The sequence below is a fragment of the Vulpes lagopus genome, chromosome 3 (assembly GCF_018345385.1).
Source record: "Vulpes lagopus strain Blue_001 chromosome 3, ASM1834538v1, whole genome shotgun sequence".
NCBI classification, from domain to species: domain Eukaryota; kingdom Metazoa; phylum Chordata; class Mammalia; order Carnivora; family Canidae; genus Vulpes; species Vulpes lagopus.
Genome location: NC_054826.1, coordinates 96,514,532 through 96,530,433, shown reverse-complemented (window position 1 = coordinate 96,530,433; position 15,902 = coordinate 96,514,532). Strand labels below are relative to the sequence as shown.

Genomic DNA, 15,902 nt, shown 5'->3' with positions numbered 1-15,902 from the left:
TTCTCTTAAATTCTATTTTTAATTTTTAAAGCAGAAAGAATTAACCTTTCAATATTTCTTCTTTCCGTGCCCAAGAACCTTACAATCTAGTTGAGACTATTGGCTTTTGACTTGGGTCCAGGAACACACACTGACCCGAGGGATGCCCTGGAGCCTTTTCCAACTGCCCTTTGTTTTAACAGCTCCTGATGTGGCTGTGATTCTTTGGAATGGTAATATGTGCCAGCCTTACCCTGGTGCCATCCCTCAGCACTTGGGAGGCTAGTGTGGAAGTAAATACAGAGTTTCTGGCATGGCTATCATTTTCCTTCCATCACTGACCATGCCCTTTTAAGTTCCTCATAAAAATTGTGTGCTAGGCCAGGGAATACCCTGAAATGATTTGTGGGGAACTGATTGAAAGAACTACCTCTTCTAGGCCACACAGAAATTATCCGCTGTTTGAAGCCAGAGCGGAGCATAATGCAGTGCAGGTTAATAGATCAGTGGAAGCTGTTTTGTCAGCTTGTAAAAAGGCAAGAGAACCAAATTTTTATAAAAAAGAAAAAATAGTTTTGCTGAGCAAACAGTATGTGCACTTATTATGGACTTTGGAAAAATAAATGATTTTAGGCTAATGTCAGGCTCCAGATCCTGATGTGATAGTTTGAACCCTCAAAATGAAAGGAATGAAAAACCTCTGGAATATTGTTGACATTTGTGCTATGAATGCACACGCACTGTCATTCATTACTCACTTCTCAGAGAGCATTTCTAGTTGTGGTATCAACCTCCGGGCATTTTCATATTACTTACTGAGGACAGGTGCGTCTGGTAGGATTAATTTTGTTGGGGGCTAGGGACAGCCGTTTGAAGGGGAGTAGCAGACATGTTCTCAGACCAGCACACACACTCGAGCCTGCCATCTTTGTCCTTGTCTACAAAGGCCAATGGCCACACTTCAAGTCTTCGGAAGCCCTGATCACACATAGACTAGCCCAGCTAGTTGTATCTTCTTTGTCCTTTTAAGAAGCATGCCCCTTGGAAAAGCAAATCCTGAGCCTACAGACTTTTAAGACTCTGAACCTTTCCTCACTGCCGGCATCCCTGTTCCTTCCATTATCTCCTGTGGGTTTTGTTCCATTCTGTGAATGGGACCTGCAGCCTCTCTGGGCCCCATCGTCATCAGGATACCTGGTATTGAATAGCCCCTGGTTCCTTAACAGCAGAGCTCAGTGTTGTGATTATCATTTGAAAGCTTTGGAAATCTGAGAGTTGCCCTGGGAATGAAGGTAAGTGCCTTAGTTGTTATCAGGCTCAATATTTTGGTCAGTTTCACGGTTGCTTAGTAACCGAAGTGAAACTGACCAGAAGATGGAAAAACTTGAAATTCATTTCCAGAGATTGCCTCAGACTACAAGAAGGCACCTTCCTGTTTAAATGTGACTAATCTTTTTTCTTTTTTTTTTTTTTTTTTTAATAAGTGCCTTGAAATCCTTTGGCGATGTCTTCTGGATGTTAGGTAGACTAATGAATATCCAAAACCATCCACACCTGAGAAGAAATCCCGAGTCTGTATTTGTGAGGAGTCTCTCAAGCCTACCACATCCCCTAAACCAGGCAGGATCCAGATGCCTCTTCCCAGCCCCCATGGGTGCCAGCCTTGCCTGGCCTGGCCTCTAGCAGCAGCAAGAAGTGAGGGATGGCTGAAAACAGGCAAGGGTGGGCCAGCGGGCCCCCAGGCAGCCACACGCCCACCCCTTATCTCCAAACTCCAAGGGCTGGGGAATTGCACCCACAGAGACCAGCTGCCTCCTTTCTTTGTCCTGCAGCTTTTCTCTGAGCATTAAAGTCCTGGTAGAGGGGAGTTACCAGTGAGGACTCTGGGAGTCTAGAGTCATCCCCTCCTCATCCTTCCTACGCTCAGCAAAAATGCCTCAAACACCTGCTCTGCACCTTTCTGCTCCAATTCATCTTGAGAACCACAGTAGAACCTGCCTCTCTATGTCCTCCCAACACCTACACTACCAGAAAGAGTAGCTGGTAATCCAGGGGGATGTCAGCCCCAGTGGGTAATATCCCTCTGGAAGACAAACCCCAAATGCAGCCTGTGACCTGAAGCAAAACAGATGGACCACAGGTACAAAACAAGCATGGAAATGTACTCTAGGAAACGAAGAAGCCATTAGCCATTAGCAACACCGAGCAAAAACAAGGAGTAATTAAAAAATGAATGAAGTAGGGATGCCTGGGTGGGCTCAGTGGTTGAGCATCCACCTTTGGCTCAGGGTGTGATCCTGGCATCCTGGGATCGAGTTCCGCATCAGGCTCCCCGCATGGAGCCTGCTTCTCCCTCTGCCTGTCTGTGTCTCTCATGAATGAGTAAAGTCTTTAAAAACAAAGAACAACAACAAAAAAAATGAATGAAGTAGAAACCAGGTATGAAGAAGAGAAAAACCAAACAAAGGAACAAAAGAGAAAAGTTACAGGGTGGAACAGCTACATTTGGGTCAAACTGAAGAACCAGCCAAAAGACAGTAGGAACAGTGAAAGAAACAGCAGATATAAAACAGGAGATCTGGATTCATGGAGGACCCAGCAGGAGAATTAGGGGGAAATCCTCATGGGCAGGATCTTGGCTCCCCCACACAGGCCATTGCCCTACAGACCACCAGGTTGCACAGTGAGCTCCCCTGATCTGCCCAGGGGAGAAGTGAGGTGAGGCGGCCCGCAGATCTGGTTCCGGGCACCCAGCAGTGATGCCTTCTGGCCCTCTCTCACAAATATGCGGCACCAGCAAAATATGCAGAAGCTATATATACATGGGCCCATCCTGTAGTCCCCAGCCGGGGCCGGGACACTGGCAGGTGGTGGGATGTGGTCACAGGACAAGCGAGGGAGCAAACAAGCCCTGCCAGTAGCCAGGGAAGTCGGCCGTCTATATCTGGATTTTGCACTTATGTGATGAACAACCATCTGATTAAAGTTTTCAAACTGCTTTTAGTAGGATTTGCCTTAGGAAGAGTCTTAACTTTTCTTTCATCTTGAATCCCAGGAAGTTTACATGTCATCAGCAGGTTGTCAGGGTGACGGCTGTCCAGACCGACTGTCAGGCGTCCTTTTCTGTCGCGTGTAAAGCCCCTGACACTTCCACTGACTTCTTTGCCCTTTGGAAACAGCAGACTCCTCTCTGTGGCCCCATGGTTTTCCTAGTTAAGGCCCCATGAGCCATTTCCTAGTTAAGCTGCCCTGGCCCACCCCCTGTCACCCAGTACTTCACTGCAGGGACCGGTGGTTGGGTCTTCCAGAGACAACTGCCTTTGTCACACAGTTGCCCAAAAAAATAGCTTCATTTCATGAAGCCACTTTAGGAGTCGTTTTAGACTTTTTTCAGACCAAGCCGAAAGCAGGATACTATTTCCAACAGGTATAATGAGCATTGAACCTGATCACAAGGCATCTGTTAACCCCATTGGGGCTGCTGAGAGGTGATAATGATTACCTTGTCTGGAGGAGCCTCAGGGCCAGAGGGAGCCCAGAGTGCTGCAAATGGTAAAATCAGACCAGCCAGGGCCTGAGTCCAGTTTGGCCAATTCCAATTCTTGGTATTACAGGGGTGGTGGTGGTGAGGGTTTCAGGGACAGAGGAACCCTCTTAGCATTGGGCCCATTCCGGGTGCCCCTACACTGTCCCAGGGAGTGGACGGGACCACCGATGGCAGGATGGGCTGTATGCAGGACTCTGGCCTTCAGCCCAGTGACAGGGTCCTATGCAAGCTCCAGGGATGAGGGTGAGGGAAACACACAGCCTGGCCTTCAGAAAGCTCCCAGCGTATGGAACCTCACCTCTAACCTGTGAACTCAAACGTGTTGTGGGGGTGGGGGCGGGGAGGGGTTGGGGAGGGACTACCCTGAGATAGAGCGGTTAAGACAATTTGGGGAGTGCTGGGGGTGGTAGGGGACAGAAGTAGGAGATGAGATTCCCAGCGGTGGAAGGCAAGCCAGGTAGACTGCACAGTCCAAGGCTCTTTACAGGCCCACAAGTGGTGGGAGCCATCATAACCCAGGGCCCTGGCACTGGGGGGTGGGCTGAGGCAGGCAGGGGACCAAGCCTGGTGTGGAGCACCAAGCAGGGGACTGGGACTTGTAGGCAACAGAGGGCTCCAGTCCACTTGGAGTGTGGAATTGGGAGCCCACACAGGAGCAGGCCCTAAAGCCCAGCAAGGATCTGTGGCTATAACATTACGCTCCTTCTCTGCCATGGGCATGCTGAGCCCTCCTCAGGTGGCAGCCAGTTTCAGCCTCAGCCTCCTGACAGGGGCCAAGGGGAACTGTCCTGCAGAAGATAGGGCCATGATTGCCCCGGGTGTCTGTTCTAACCTCCCATGGACTTTTGGAATTAGGCCTTTATTAGAAGTCAGCATCCGCCCACCCCACCCCCGATGTTATTATATCTCAGAACTATACATTTGTCTTCAAATGACTCAAGGGAGTACTTCCAAAACGGGGGGGGGGGGGGGGGGGGCGGCTAGCAGCTCCCTGTGTATGAGCCAGCCGGTGGATGACAGTGACCTTGGGTGGTGTTTAGAGTCCCCTAGCCTCCATCCTATCCTCCCACAACCCTCTCCACCCTCTTGTGGTTCACTCCATCCTGGCAAACTTCTATTCATCCTTCAAAACCCAGTTCACACATCCTCCTTTGAAGCCTTACCAGATTCCCTTCCCAGAGAATTTCTCTCCCTCCTGTTTTTTGGGGGCACTCTGTTCAATCTCCTGATAGGACACATTGTATTTTATCTTTTGATGGCTCTGTCTCGCCCAAGGTCAGGGCAGCCCTGCCCACAACACGAGCATACCTCCTCCAGATGGGCCACAGAGTCCCCTCACAGACCCACATGACCCCTCTCCCCAAGTGCCAGGGACTCTGCCTGGCCTGTGTAGCTGCTGGTCAGTGTGCCAAGCTAGGAGCCCTGGTCACCCAAAGCCCACCCACTGCCAACTAACGGCCGTGTCTCTCTCTCTCTCTCTCTCTCTCTCTCTCTCTCACCTTCCTAGGGCCGACGAAATTGAAATGATCATGACGGACCTTGAAAGAGCAAACCAGGTAGGACCTTTTGTGGCTTCAGGCTTAAAATCCCAACAGCATTGCCATTTCTTGCTAGACGCTTTTCTTAAGTTGGAAGGCCAGTTATTCTCGGGTTTTTTTGTTTGTTTGTTTTCTTATGGACAGCTGTCAATATCAACCCTTTTTCCAATGTCATGAAAAGTATGTGGAAGGTCCCAGCCATTATTTCCTTGGCAAAGCCTTGGGCGTGGTCCCAGTGTCCCAGACTCCCATGGTGAGCCTCTGCTGCAGAGTGGCTACTGTGTTTCCTTTTTTTTTTTTTTTTAAGATTTTATTTATTTATTTGTGAGAATACACAGGAGAGAAAGAGAGAGAGAGAGAGAGAGAGAGAGAGGGGCAGAGACAAAGGCAGAGGGAGAAGCAGGCTCCATGCAGGGAGCCCGATGTGGGACTCGATTCCAGGTCTCCAGGATCATGCCCTGGGCTGAAGGCGGTGCCAAACCACTGAGCCACCCGGGCCACCCTCTTTTTTTTCTTAATCTGTGTCTTAAATGCCCAACTCTGCTCCCAAGGTAATCGTTATGCTCCAGAGTTTGTACCAGTGAGTCACACCATGAGGAAGTCTTCTGCCTTCAAATGCTTTGAAGCCATTTGCTCAACTGATAGCTCCCTCCTGGCTGATACTTAGGTGTCACAGATGCCCCAGGGAAAGTACTTGGCACTGTGTCCAGCACAGAATACTACACAGTATAGGGTGGCTTTAATTACCCAGCTGTCTGGGGTGCCTGCGTGGCTTAGTTAGTGAAGCATCCAGCTCTTGATCTCAGCTCATGTCTGGGTCTCAGGGCTGTAAGTTCAAGCCCTGCGCTGGGCTCCACGCTGAGCATGGGCCCTCCTAAAATAAATACTCAGCTGCCTAGAAAAATGGGCCCCCCCTACGGTACCCGTAACTTGCCCAGGACTCCATAGAACTGTAAGACATTCCACTTTAGCAAGTGATGCTGCTGCTTTGGAAAGAGCCTCTCCATTTATTTTCTTTATTCATGGGGAGAAGCACCCAAAGCTGTGATCTATCTCTCAGCCCCAGAAAGCCCCATGCTGTGGCCTCTCCCCACTCAGTTTATAGCTGAGTCGCCACAGGCATTAGAAAGCTTAGCAGTTTGCCTCAGGTAGTCTGGGTGAGCACAGCCCCCCACCAACCCCCCAGCCTCTGTGGGATGAAAATCCTTCCAGATCTGTGGTCCCTGCTTCCACCTTGTGTGAGAGTTCCACGAGCTACCTGCCTCTTGGTGGCTGGTGTTGCTTGCACACCAGGGCAGAGGCTCAGGAAAGCGCATCCTTGTCACCTTTTTGGCCAATGAAAACATCCTGAAGTCCATTTGGAATATGAAAGCTAGTTTATGCATGGGAATGATCATGGGATATATGGATTTCTTCATTCTTTAAAGAAGGTTTGTGGGTTCAGTGTTGCACACAGACTCTTCACTGAGCATCCTGGGCCTGGCCCACAGAAGACATATAGCAGAGATGCATGGAATGAGCCCCCTGGGATAGAAACGTTGTGTAGTAGTTACCCTGACAGTTATAAGAGGCACTCACAACCCTTGAGTAACTCCTTTTGTGCCTGGCCCTATTCTGAGCACTTGACATGAACCGAGCTAGCTGTATTTATTTACCTGTATTTGCTAAACATATTTACTCTGGCCCCTTTGCTTTTACTCAGCACTGCTCCACGTTGCAGAGACCTTAACTCAGAAGTAGTTACTGGAAAGAGTTAACTTTCTCTATTCAGACAGTTGCCATCTGCACATCCCAGATTTGTTCCTGGGCCAATATCGGGCATGTCTCTCTTTTTGATGGCACTTTGGGGTAGACTTCTGGTTTGTTATAACAGATAGCCTCGGTCTAGGATTATGGAGTGCACTGTCTCCTACTACCTCTAAGGCAGTCCACAGGTACTGAAGAAGTTTGGTGGAGTCCGTATATTTTTCAAACTGCTGGAGGCTGCTTGCAGGGGAATCTCGGTCCTGGGAGACACCAGGCAGGATTGCAGAGAAAGGGGCAACCTCCAAAATGACACTGGGTCCAGGTCTCAATTTGGTATTTGCTAGTTGGTGTGGCCTTGGACAAGTCTCTTAACTGCTTACATTTCTTTAAAAAAGAAAAGAAAAAAGAGAAACTCTGCAAACATGCGAAGGGAGAGTGGAGTTAGTCATTGAAACAGAAGGTAAAATCCTGGGTGCCAGGGGCTGCGGCAGGGGGAACTGGGGACTTGTTTCATGGGTACAGAGTCTTCAGTTTTGCAAGGTGAAAAAGTTCCAGAGATCGTTTGCATGACAGCATGGATATAGCTAACACTGCCAAAGCATACACTTAAAATTTGGTTAAGATGGTATATTTTATATGTCTTTTACCATAATTAAAATGTTTAATTTTTTTTTTAAGGTGGAAAGAGAGGGAGGGAGTGATAACCGATACTTCCTTTGCACGATTGTTTTGAGGGTAGAGGTTAAAACACCCAAGTAAGAAGTAGGTACTTAGATAAATGTTAGTTCTATAGTTGCCAAAGAAGCGTGGATTTGGTGGGAGAATTGTATAAAGTCTTGCACTAGGGAAATACCAGCGTTGTGGGTATGGGAGAAGTGTAGGGGAGTTCTAACTAGCAACTCAGGGTGAGTTAGAGCCTGATGTGGCTACCCAGAGAAATTAATGCAACCTCAGGCTACATTAATAGAAATAGTTTCTGGATTGAAGGAGATAGTGTTCTGCACTAATCTGCAGCCATCGGTCCATGCCTGGGGAATTATAATATATCTTGGAAACCACACTATGAGGACAGTTGGTACCTGGGATGCATTCAGGCTCCACCCCGTGGCCAGGACCACAAAGGAACCCTAACACAAAAGGAATCAGGAAGTTATGGGACATTCCTGATCCCTGGGGAACATGGAAAGAAGATAGAGGGCTTTGACACCAAGCACCAGAGCAATAATTTCAGGAACTTGGGATGTGACAGGGTTATAAAGGGGAAGGTGTAGGATGGGGACATGATGGATTCTGTCCCGTAGCTCTCCAGGACTGGCCTGGGGAAGGGGTCAGGCTTTCTCATGGCCATGGCCACACTCAGAAGCTGGTAAGAGGGACCTTACTCCTGATTAGAGAAGCCCTCTCTCAGCCCAGCCCTGGCTCTCCAGAGGTGCTAAGAGCTGGGTGCCACCAGAGCTGTGAAGGCAGATGCTGGCCAGCCCTCACTGAGGGTGTGAGGTGGGGGGATCAGACAGAGGGAGCAGAAGGAGGGATCACACATGACTCCAAGGGTTGACATGGAGAAAAATGCCCTGGGTGGCCATGAGGAAGACAGTGTTGCAGGCAGGCACAGAAGGGCGTAGTGAGCTCTGGGGATTCTGGGCCATTCCATAAAGCTGAAACAAGGAGGTACAGGATGGGAGAGAGTGGGCCCCCAGGAGGGGATTAGATCTGGGTTCGGAGGAGGGCTTTGAACACAGGCCTCTGCATGGAACCTCTCTGAGAACAGTGGGGAATCATGGGCAGAAGTAAGATATTGGACTTCTGTTCCAGAAGGATCGCCCTGGCGAAACATCAGAACACGGATGGGAGTGGAAAGACAGGAAGCCAGCAGAGCAGCTGTCGTGATACGTTAGGGCAAAGATGACTCGGGCCTGAAATGAGGCAGTCCCAAGTAGAGAGGAGGCAGAGGCAGCGGGGCAGGAGTCAGGGGACAAAGGAGCCATACACCCGTGCAGGCGCAGCCAGACAGCTAGTTCAGCTGCCTTTCCCATCAAGGGAAATCCCCAGGAGGAGCAATTTACTAGTTCATTGGTATATCACATTATTTTTGCACTAGGTTTATAGTCAAAATGTTCTACTGAGACCTGAAGCTGTTTTATTGCCGAAGCACTGTATTTCTATTGTGGAAAAGTGGAAGAGCAGTCAGCCACTGACAGCTCCGGGTCTCATTTACACCTGTTTGTTAAACTTCAAGGCACTTGCTTTAATACTCACCACCTTAATTGGTGGCTGTGATGGTTCAGAACTTTGAAGATAAGAAGCCACAACTTTGTGCCTTTTTGACTGTATAAAGCCATCTGGGGCTTCAACCATCCTGTCACTTTGCCGGCTGTACCTTCACCTACATGCCTTTCCAAGTCCCAGCCAGGGGCAGGAAGAAGTCCTTTCACTGAGTGGTCCTCCTCCTGCTACCTGCCTGATTCTTACAGAGGAGACTGCCCTAACGGGAGGAACTTCAGCTAGAAGTGCAGCTTAATCTCACCGAGGAGCAGAACCAAGGGTAGAGAAAAATGCAAAGAGCTGCAAGAACTCCTAGCAAGGCATGGCACTTTTTCCAACCCAGGTTTCTGGGTTCTCTCGGGGAACAACTGGGTTTGAGTCCCACACCTCCCATTTCCCTGCCATGGGTCTTGAACGAACCTCCCAGCTCCCAGTGTGTTTCCCATCTATCTTTGAATGAGGGTAGTAATTCACACGTTGGAGAGAACACTGCCGAAAAAACAAATCCACTGAGTAAATTTTGAAGATCTTACCGGCTTTATTCAACGATTCATGAATTGGGCAGCATCCCACCTAGCAGACAGGAGCTCTGAGGAGCCATGCAGAATGGAAGGCAGAAAAGGGAAGGATAAAGAGCGAATTGTTTTAGGTTCCTTCCTACGGGAGGCAGGAGGGGTCTGTTGGACCTTACTAGCACAGACTGGGAAATTCCAGGTGGTTGGGTTAAAAGTCACATTCCCAGAAGAGGCTGACACTGCAATGAGGTTAGGTCTTCCTTCGATCTGGGTTTGCTGACATGGGGCTTGGCACAAGTGACACCATTTGGAGCATGTTGTTCTTAAAAATAACAATTCTTCCCTTTTGATCAGACTATCAGCCTGAGAGATGTGACCAAAATTTAAGCCATTAGTGCCATGCTCAGCCACCACTCTGTAGTCCTCACAGCTTTTACTGATCCTCTGTGTGATATTGCCAGGTCATGATGTTTTTTTGTGGAATTCACATGGTGGTCACAGGGCCACAACTTCAGGCTCACAGTCTCTTAGTGGGTCATTCTTTTCCTTTTCTGACACTCTAGTCTTGGGGAGATTGTTTGCTTGATGATTAGTGGCTTTGAACATGCATTTAAAGCTTTTGAGAGATGGGGCACCTGGGTGGCTCAGTGTTTGAGCATCTGCCTTTGACTCAGGTCATGATCCCAGGGTCCTGGGATTGAGTCCCACGTCGGGCTCCCCACTAGGAGGCTGCTTCTCCCTCTGCCTATGTCTCTGCCTCTCTCTCTTTCTCTCTCTGTGTCGTTCATGAATAAATAAATAAAATCTTAAAAAAAAAAAAGCTTTTGAGAGAATACAGTGCACCAGGGAGGTTGCTATGATTATAAGAAGCAGGATAATTCCCAGTGTCTGGAATGGTCTTTGGAGCCATGGTCCCCAAAACCCAAATTATTCAAAATCAAATGAGTCAAAGAAAGACCCTGTTGAAAGAGTAACCTTTCCAAGCCAGGTGACTTGCTCAGTGGTTTTATGGAAATGAGTTCATACTTCCCCAGAAGTGTTAATCCAGATGCAGCAGGTGGTGTTGATCACAGCACAGACCCTTCCTTGTTCAGCCAAAAGATAGAGCCTCTCCTATTATCAAGAACAACCTTAGCCAGAGAGTCTTAAGGATCTTTATTGAGCAGCTATGGCTTTAGCAGTGGAAACCTAACTGGCATTGCCCAGTTAGGCACCAGCCAGCCAGGCATTCATAGGCCCAGGGAGAATGATAACTACCAGAGGCAAAGATCAACCCTGTCGGGGCACAAAGCATTCTCACTAAGGTGATGCTGTCCATGAGGACAGATAGGAGTTCTTATGACATATCCAGTAATCTGAAAGGCAAAGGTTACCCCCTCTCCTAGCAGTGGCCTTAAGAGATATGGATGATGGTGTTATCTTTCCAGGCTAATGTGTGTCAAAGAACAAAAGGGAAGAAAGGGCCTTATGCTCAGTTCAAGTTTGAGGTCTCCATCCAGCATCTTTTTTTTTTTTTTTTTAAGATTTTATTCATGAGAGACACACACAAAGAGAGAGAGAGGCAGAGACATAGAGAAGCAGGCTCCAATGCAGGGAGCCCGATGTGGGACTCGATCCTGGGACTCCAGGATCATGCCCTTGGCCGAAGGCAGGCACTAAACCACTGAGCCACCCAGGGATCCCTCCATCCAGCATCTTGGGGAGAAGCAGCCTACACCAGTGTTCACTGCTTCTCTTCCTAGTCATTCCATGCAAAGGGTCTCCAGCATTCAAACAAGATCAACTGTCAGGTGGAGCCTTTTTGGCTGTAAGATGTATATACCCAAGCTTCAGGTCCCTGGAGTCTGCCTGCCATCCAGGCAATGAGGAGGACCTGGTCTCATCCCTTCCTTCAAGGAGATTATAAAGGGCAGTCTTTGTTCCTAGTGAATCCAAATCAGAAGGGTAGGAGAAATTTAGAAGGGTTAGTTTTGAGAGTTATGGCCAGATAGTTGAGGAAACTAGAAGAGTCAGGATCCAGGCCAGTTTAGAGGTTTTAATCACAAAACCTCAAAAACAGTTAACAGGATTAGCATCTGATAGTTACAAAGGCACAAACATAATTTTACTCTCTGCAATCACACCCTATCTTTTTTTTACTACAGATAATCACAGTAAAAGTAATTTTATATTCAACTTGGCCTGAGTATTTATGTGAGTGCAGCAAGAATCGTGACTGACCATGTAAGCTCCTCTGTGCTTTTAAAGCTAGAACCTTGTAAGCAAAATACCAGGTTAATTTTTTTAAGGAGTTTTTTTTTTAAGATTTTATTTATTCATGAGAGACACAGGGAGAGAGGCAGCGATATAGGCAGAGGGAGAAGCAGACTCCATGCAAGGAGCCCGATGTAGGACTCGATCCTGGGACTCCAGGATCATGGGTGACCCACCCAGGTGTCCCGAAGGGGCTTTACTTATTGGCCCCATAAAGTCAACCCTAGTCCCTTAAAGCTTTCTAGTCATTTCCGAGTATATGCACATCTCTCAAATATGACAAGCAGGTCAAGCCTGTGGTAATATAGCCAATATTTCCAGTTGTGTCCTGTTACAAGGAGAACACATTCTCATTGAACTTATTAAATAACTATATTGCTGTGAAAAGAATAAGGTTTCTGAATTCTGGAAGGATCAGGTTGAGAGAAAAAGTAAATGTTTCATTTTTGTTTAAAAAGGTAGAAAATGCCAAATTCCTGTTTGAGAAAAGTTTCCTTAAATCTGGAAAAATGAAACATCAGTCTTTCAATCAAATAAGTCATAAAAATCATAATCCTCCTCCGCTCATTCATTTCCTTGTGATTAATCCTCATTCTGCTTGAATCCAGGTTTTGGGGGTTTTTTACCCCATAAGTTCTGGAAATTCTTACCCAGTTTGGTTTAATGATCTTGGTTATCCAAAATTTGGACTTGTTAAAGTCCTTTCCATGAATCCCCATGAAGACAACACACTTTTAAAGGAAAAGTTTTGCAAAAAGCATCTGAGTAAAATAATATAACTCTGTAAATGACAAAGACTTTAAAATGTCTGTTGTTACAGATCTGCTGAGAGTTCATTTGATAAGGAATTGTATTGTAGTCATTTCTGTGATGTATGACATTTTAAGATAATAACATATAACTAGAATCATGACATAATACCAGGACAAATCAGATTTCTAGGAATTTCACACAATTTCTGAAACACTTATATCCCTATACAAATACAACATAAAGAAGGCTCAGTATTGCATTCTACTGAACAACTCTTCCTGTGTGATTTAACAAACCAAATAAGCCAAGTTAGTTTAATATCTCCTTTTTTATAAGGTGAAAGAACAAATCCTTTGACATGTCCCAGGACCCCTCCTGAAAATCTCAAAATTAGTTCAAAGTCAAAAAGACTTCCTTTAGCATTTGATTCACAGAAGTTTGTCAGAAAACATCAAAGGATTTTAGAACACTTGGTCAGGTAGGATCATAGGTCTCTGTGACACAATAATTACTCCTCTATTTAACCATAGTGACAACTGAAGACCTTGAAGGCAAATACAGGAAGTTAAATAGTTGTTTAACAAAACAAAGCAAACCCTTAGCTCTTTTAGTAGAGAAGACAGCTTTCTTAAGGAATCAAAGACCTGATAAAGACCCAGGAAATTATTTTGACAAGACACAAAACCTTCATTTTCCAGGCAAGTTACCTAAAATGCCTACTGTCTCTTATCAAGAGCAAACCAGTAGTTCAAGAAAACTGTCTTTTTAAAAGAGAAAACCAGGGCACCTGGTTGGCTCAGTCATTAGAGCACGTGACTCTTTCTCAGCTTTGTAAGTCTGAGCCCCACATTGGGCATAGAGATTACTTAAAAATAAAATATATTAAAAAATAAAACCAAACTCTAATTTTGCACCAAATCACTTTTGATGTTAAGACCCATTTAACTTTATCACGTTTATTCTAATCTTAGATAGCTTGACCACACATGAAAATTTCTTTCAAAGATTTCTTGTCCACAAATCTACAACTTTCTTTTTCACATTCAGATTTTGCCCTGTGTTTTTCCGTTTTTGCATTCTGAAATAAGCAGCCTCTCATTAAGACAAAATTGTTTTCTTTTCCCTCAACACAAATGCCTCTCCGTTCTTCATACCTTCTTTGATTGAAAACACACGTCTTACTTTCCTTGCATACAGAGATGTTTCCTTTATTATTTCTAGTAGTGTAATTACATATATTAGAATTTCTAACCCTTAGAACCTTTCATTTCTATTCGTGAACCTTTACATCAGCATTCTGTGGCTTGGCAAATGTATAAATGCATTGTATAATTTCTAGAAACATGGTTTCTGGTAGTAAATTTTTCAGTGTGGCACAAAATGTGTCTTACTAGTAAACCCAAATATCTTTGATTCCTCTGTAAAAGGAAGCCCAAAATGGATAAACCTGTGTTCAGTGATTAATTAGCTTTTTGCAATGAAACTGGGAATTTTGAAGCATTTTGGAGACTTCTGCTTGCCAATTAAATACGTACCCCATTTGGTTTGTTTGATTTGGGAGCCCTTGCTTTCAAGTGTACTTCTTAAATGATCTTCTCTAACTGGAATGTTCCTCATAATGGCCATTGTAATTCTAGGTTGTTTTTAATAAGATTCTGCCATTTTTATAGATATTAAGTTTCTGAGACTGTAGTTCTTAGACAAAATAAGCAGGGTGCCAGTAGGTGGTGGAATTATCATGATGATTATTATGGCTGTTTCAGCTGAGCCTTTTGGTCTTTTGGAACCAGACTAATATCTAAAAGGGGTAGGCTGCTGGTTTGGGAGTTGTGTGATGTTTTACAGTGTACCTGATTACATGGAAGTTTTCTTGAGGTTGGCAGGTGACCTTGTGTCACTCTAACCCATTCCTAATTCACCTTAACGCAGGAGTCTTAGAGTTAGATGAGTCTAAACAGGGACTCCAGTCACCAGCACAGGGCCAGCTTGGGCCACATGGTAATAAGTGTCTCATCTCTGTCCCAGAGTAGACTTTCCTGACCTCTCTCCTGCAGAATCTCTGAAGCAGGGTCACCTCTGGGGTTTAGGCTGTTTTCTGGAGTCATGTGGGGGCACTGCTTTGGAAGAATGACCAGGAGTTGGCTCTGCACTTTCCAGAGCAATGGAGTCCACCCCTTTGGAAGGCTCATTTGTTGGCTTTGCTAGCCTCCCCTCTCCTTTATCTCTCCTTCCAGAGTACAGGGCCTTGTGAGGAACAGGCCGGGAGGTCATCCCCAAGGAGAACTTGCCTTCTTCTCGAAATTGTCCAAATGTGGTGTTATTTGTCCTCGAGTATGGTAGCTAGAAAAATGGCCCCCAAATATGCTTCCCAAGCCCAACTTACAAATATGTTAGTGTACCTGGCAAGGAAGGGTTAAGGCTGTTACCAGCTGACCTTGACATGGGGAGATGACCTGGGAGTGTGTGAGCGCACCCAGTATAATCATGGGATCCTGAGATGCCGAAGAGTCCACATCAGAGCCATGTGCTGGCTTTGAAGATGGGAGAGGGGCCATGTGCCAAGGAATGCAGGAGGCCCCCAGAAACTGGAAATGGCTGGAAACCAGATTCTCCCCCAGAGCCTCACAAAGGAACACAGCCCTGCCCACCCTGTGATCTGAGCCCAGTGAGACCCATTGTGGACTCCTGACTTCCAGACCTCTAAGATAATAAACGTGTTTTTCAAACCCACTAAATTTGTAGTAATTTGCTTCGGTAGCCTTAGCAAAGTAATAGAAAGAAGGCTTGCCTGCTAACAGACTTCATGTTCCTAGCCAGGTCCCACCTCTGAGAAGCCATGGGTTTACCTGGAGGCTCTGCCCACAGCCAGCCTTTGTGGCTGCTTTGTCACTGGAGGGACTTGCTTGCCTCTGGTTGCCCCAGGCCAGGGTTTTTGTGGCCACATGTACAGAAGGGGACAAGACACAAAGACCAGGGCCCAGTTGGGCAGAAGACCAGATCAGATACCCACTAGCACCGCCACCATTTAAAACCAGGGACTCCAAAGGCTATACCTTAAATGGGTAAATTGGGCAAAGCCTGGACTCCATCATGTCTCAACCCTGGTCCTGGGAGGAACGAAAACATGCCACCCTAGAGAATGCCTAACCACAGCCACCTCTCTGTGTGCCTGGGGCCTGCATCTCAAACCAGGCCATGACTGGCCTCACTAGCCTCCCCCCTGGGCCTTCACCCGCCCTGCTGGCTGCAGCTGCCTGAGGCTTTCACCATTGCCTCCTCTCTCTCTGCCCTGCCCCACCGTGCCTCCTC

General features: G+C 46.6%; 1 protein-coding gene across 8 annotated transcripts in view; it reads left to right on the top strand.

Moving 5' to 3' along the window:
- Positions 1 to 15,902, top strand: part of CUX1 (cut like homeobox 1) — a 363,660-nt gene that overhangs the window by 250,660 nt on the left and 97,098 nt on the right. For all 8 annotated transcript variants that reach the window (XM_041747111.1, XM_041747110.1, XM_041747109.1 and 5 more), the window contains exon 9: positions 5,034 to 5,082. In XM_041747111.1, the coding sequence (XP_041603045.1) occupies positions 5,034 to 5,082 (49 nt within the window). The remainder of the gene's footprint in view (positions 1 to 5,033; positions 5,083 to 15,902) is intronic.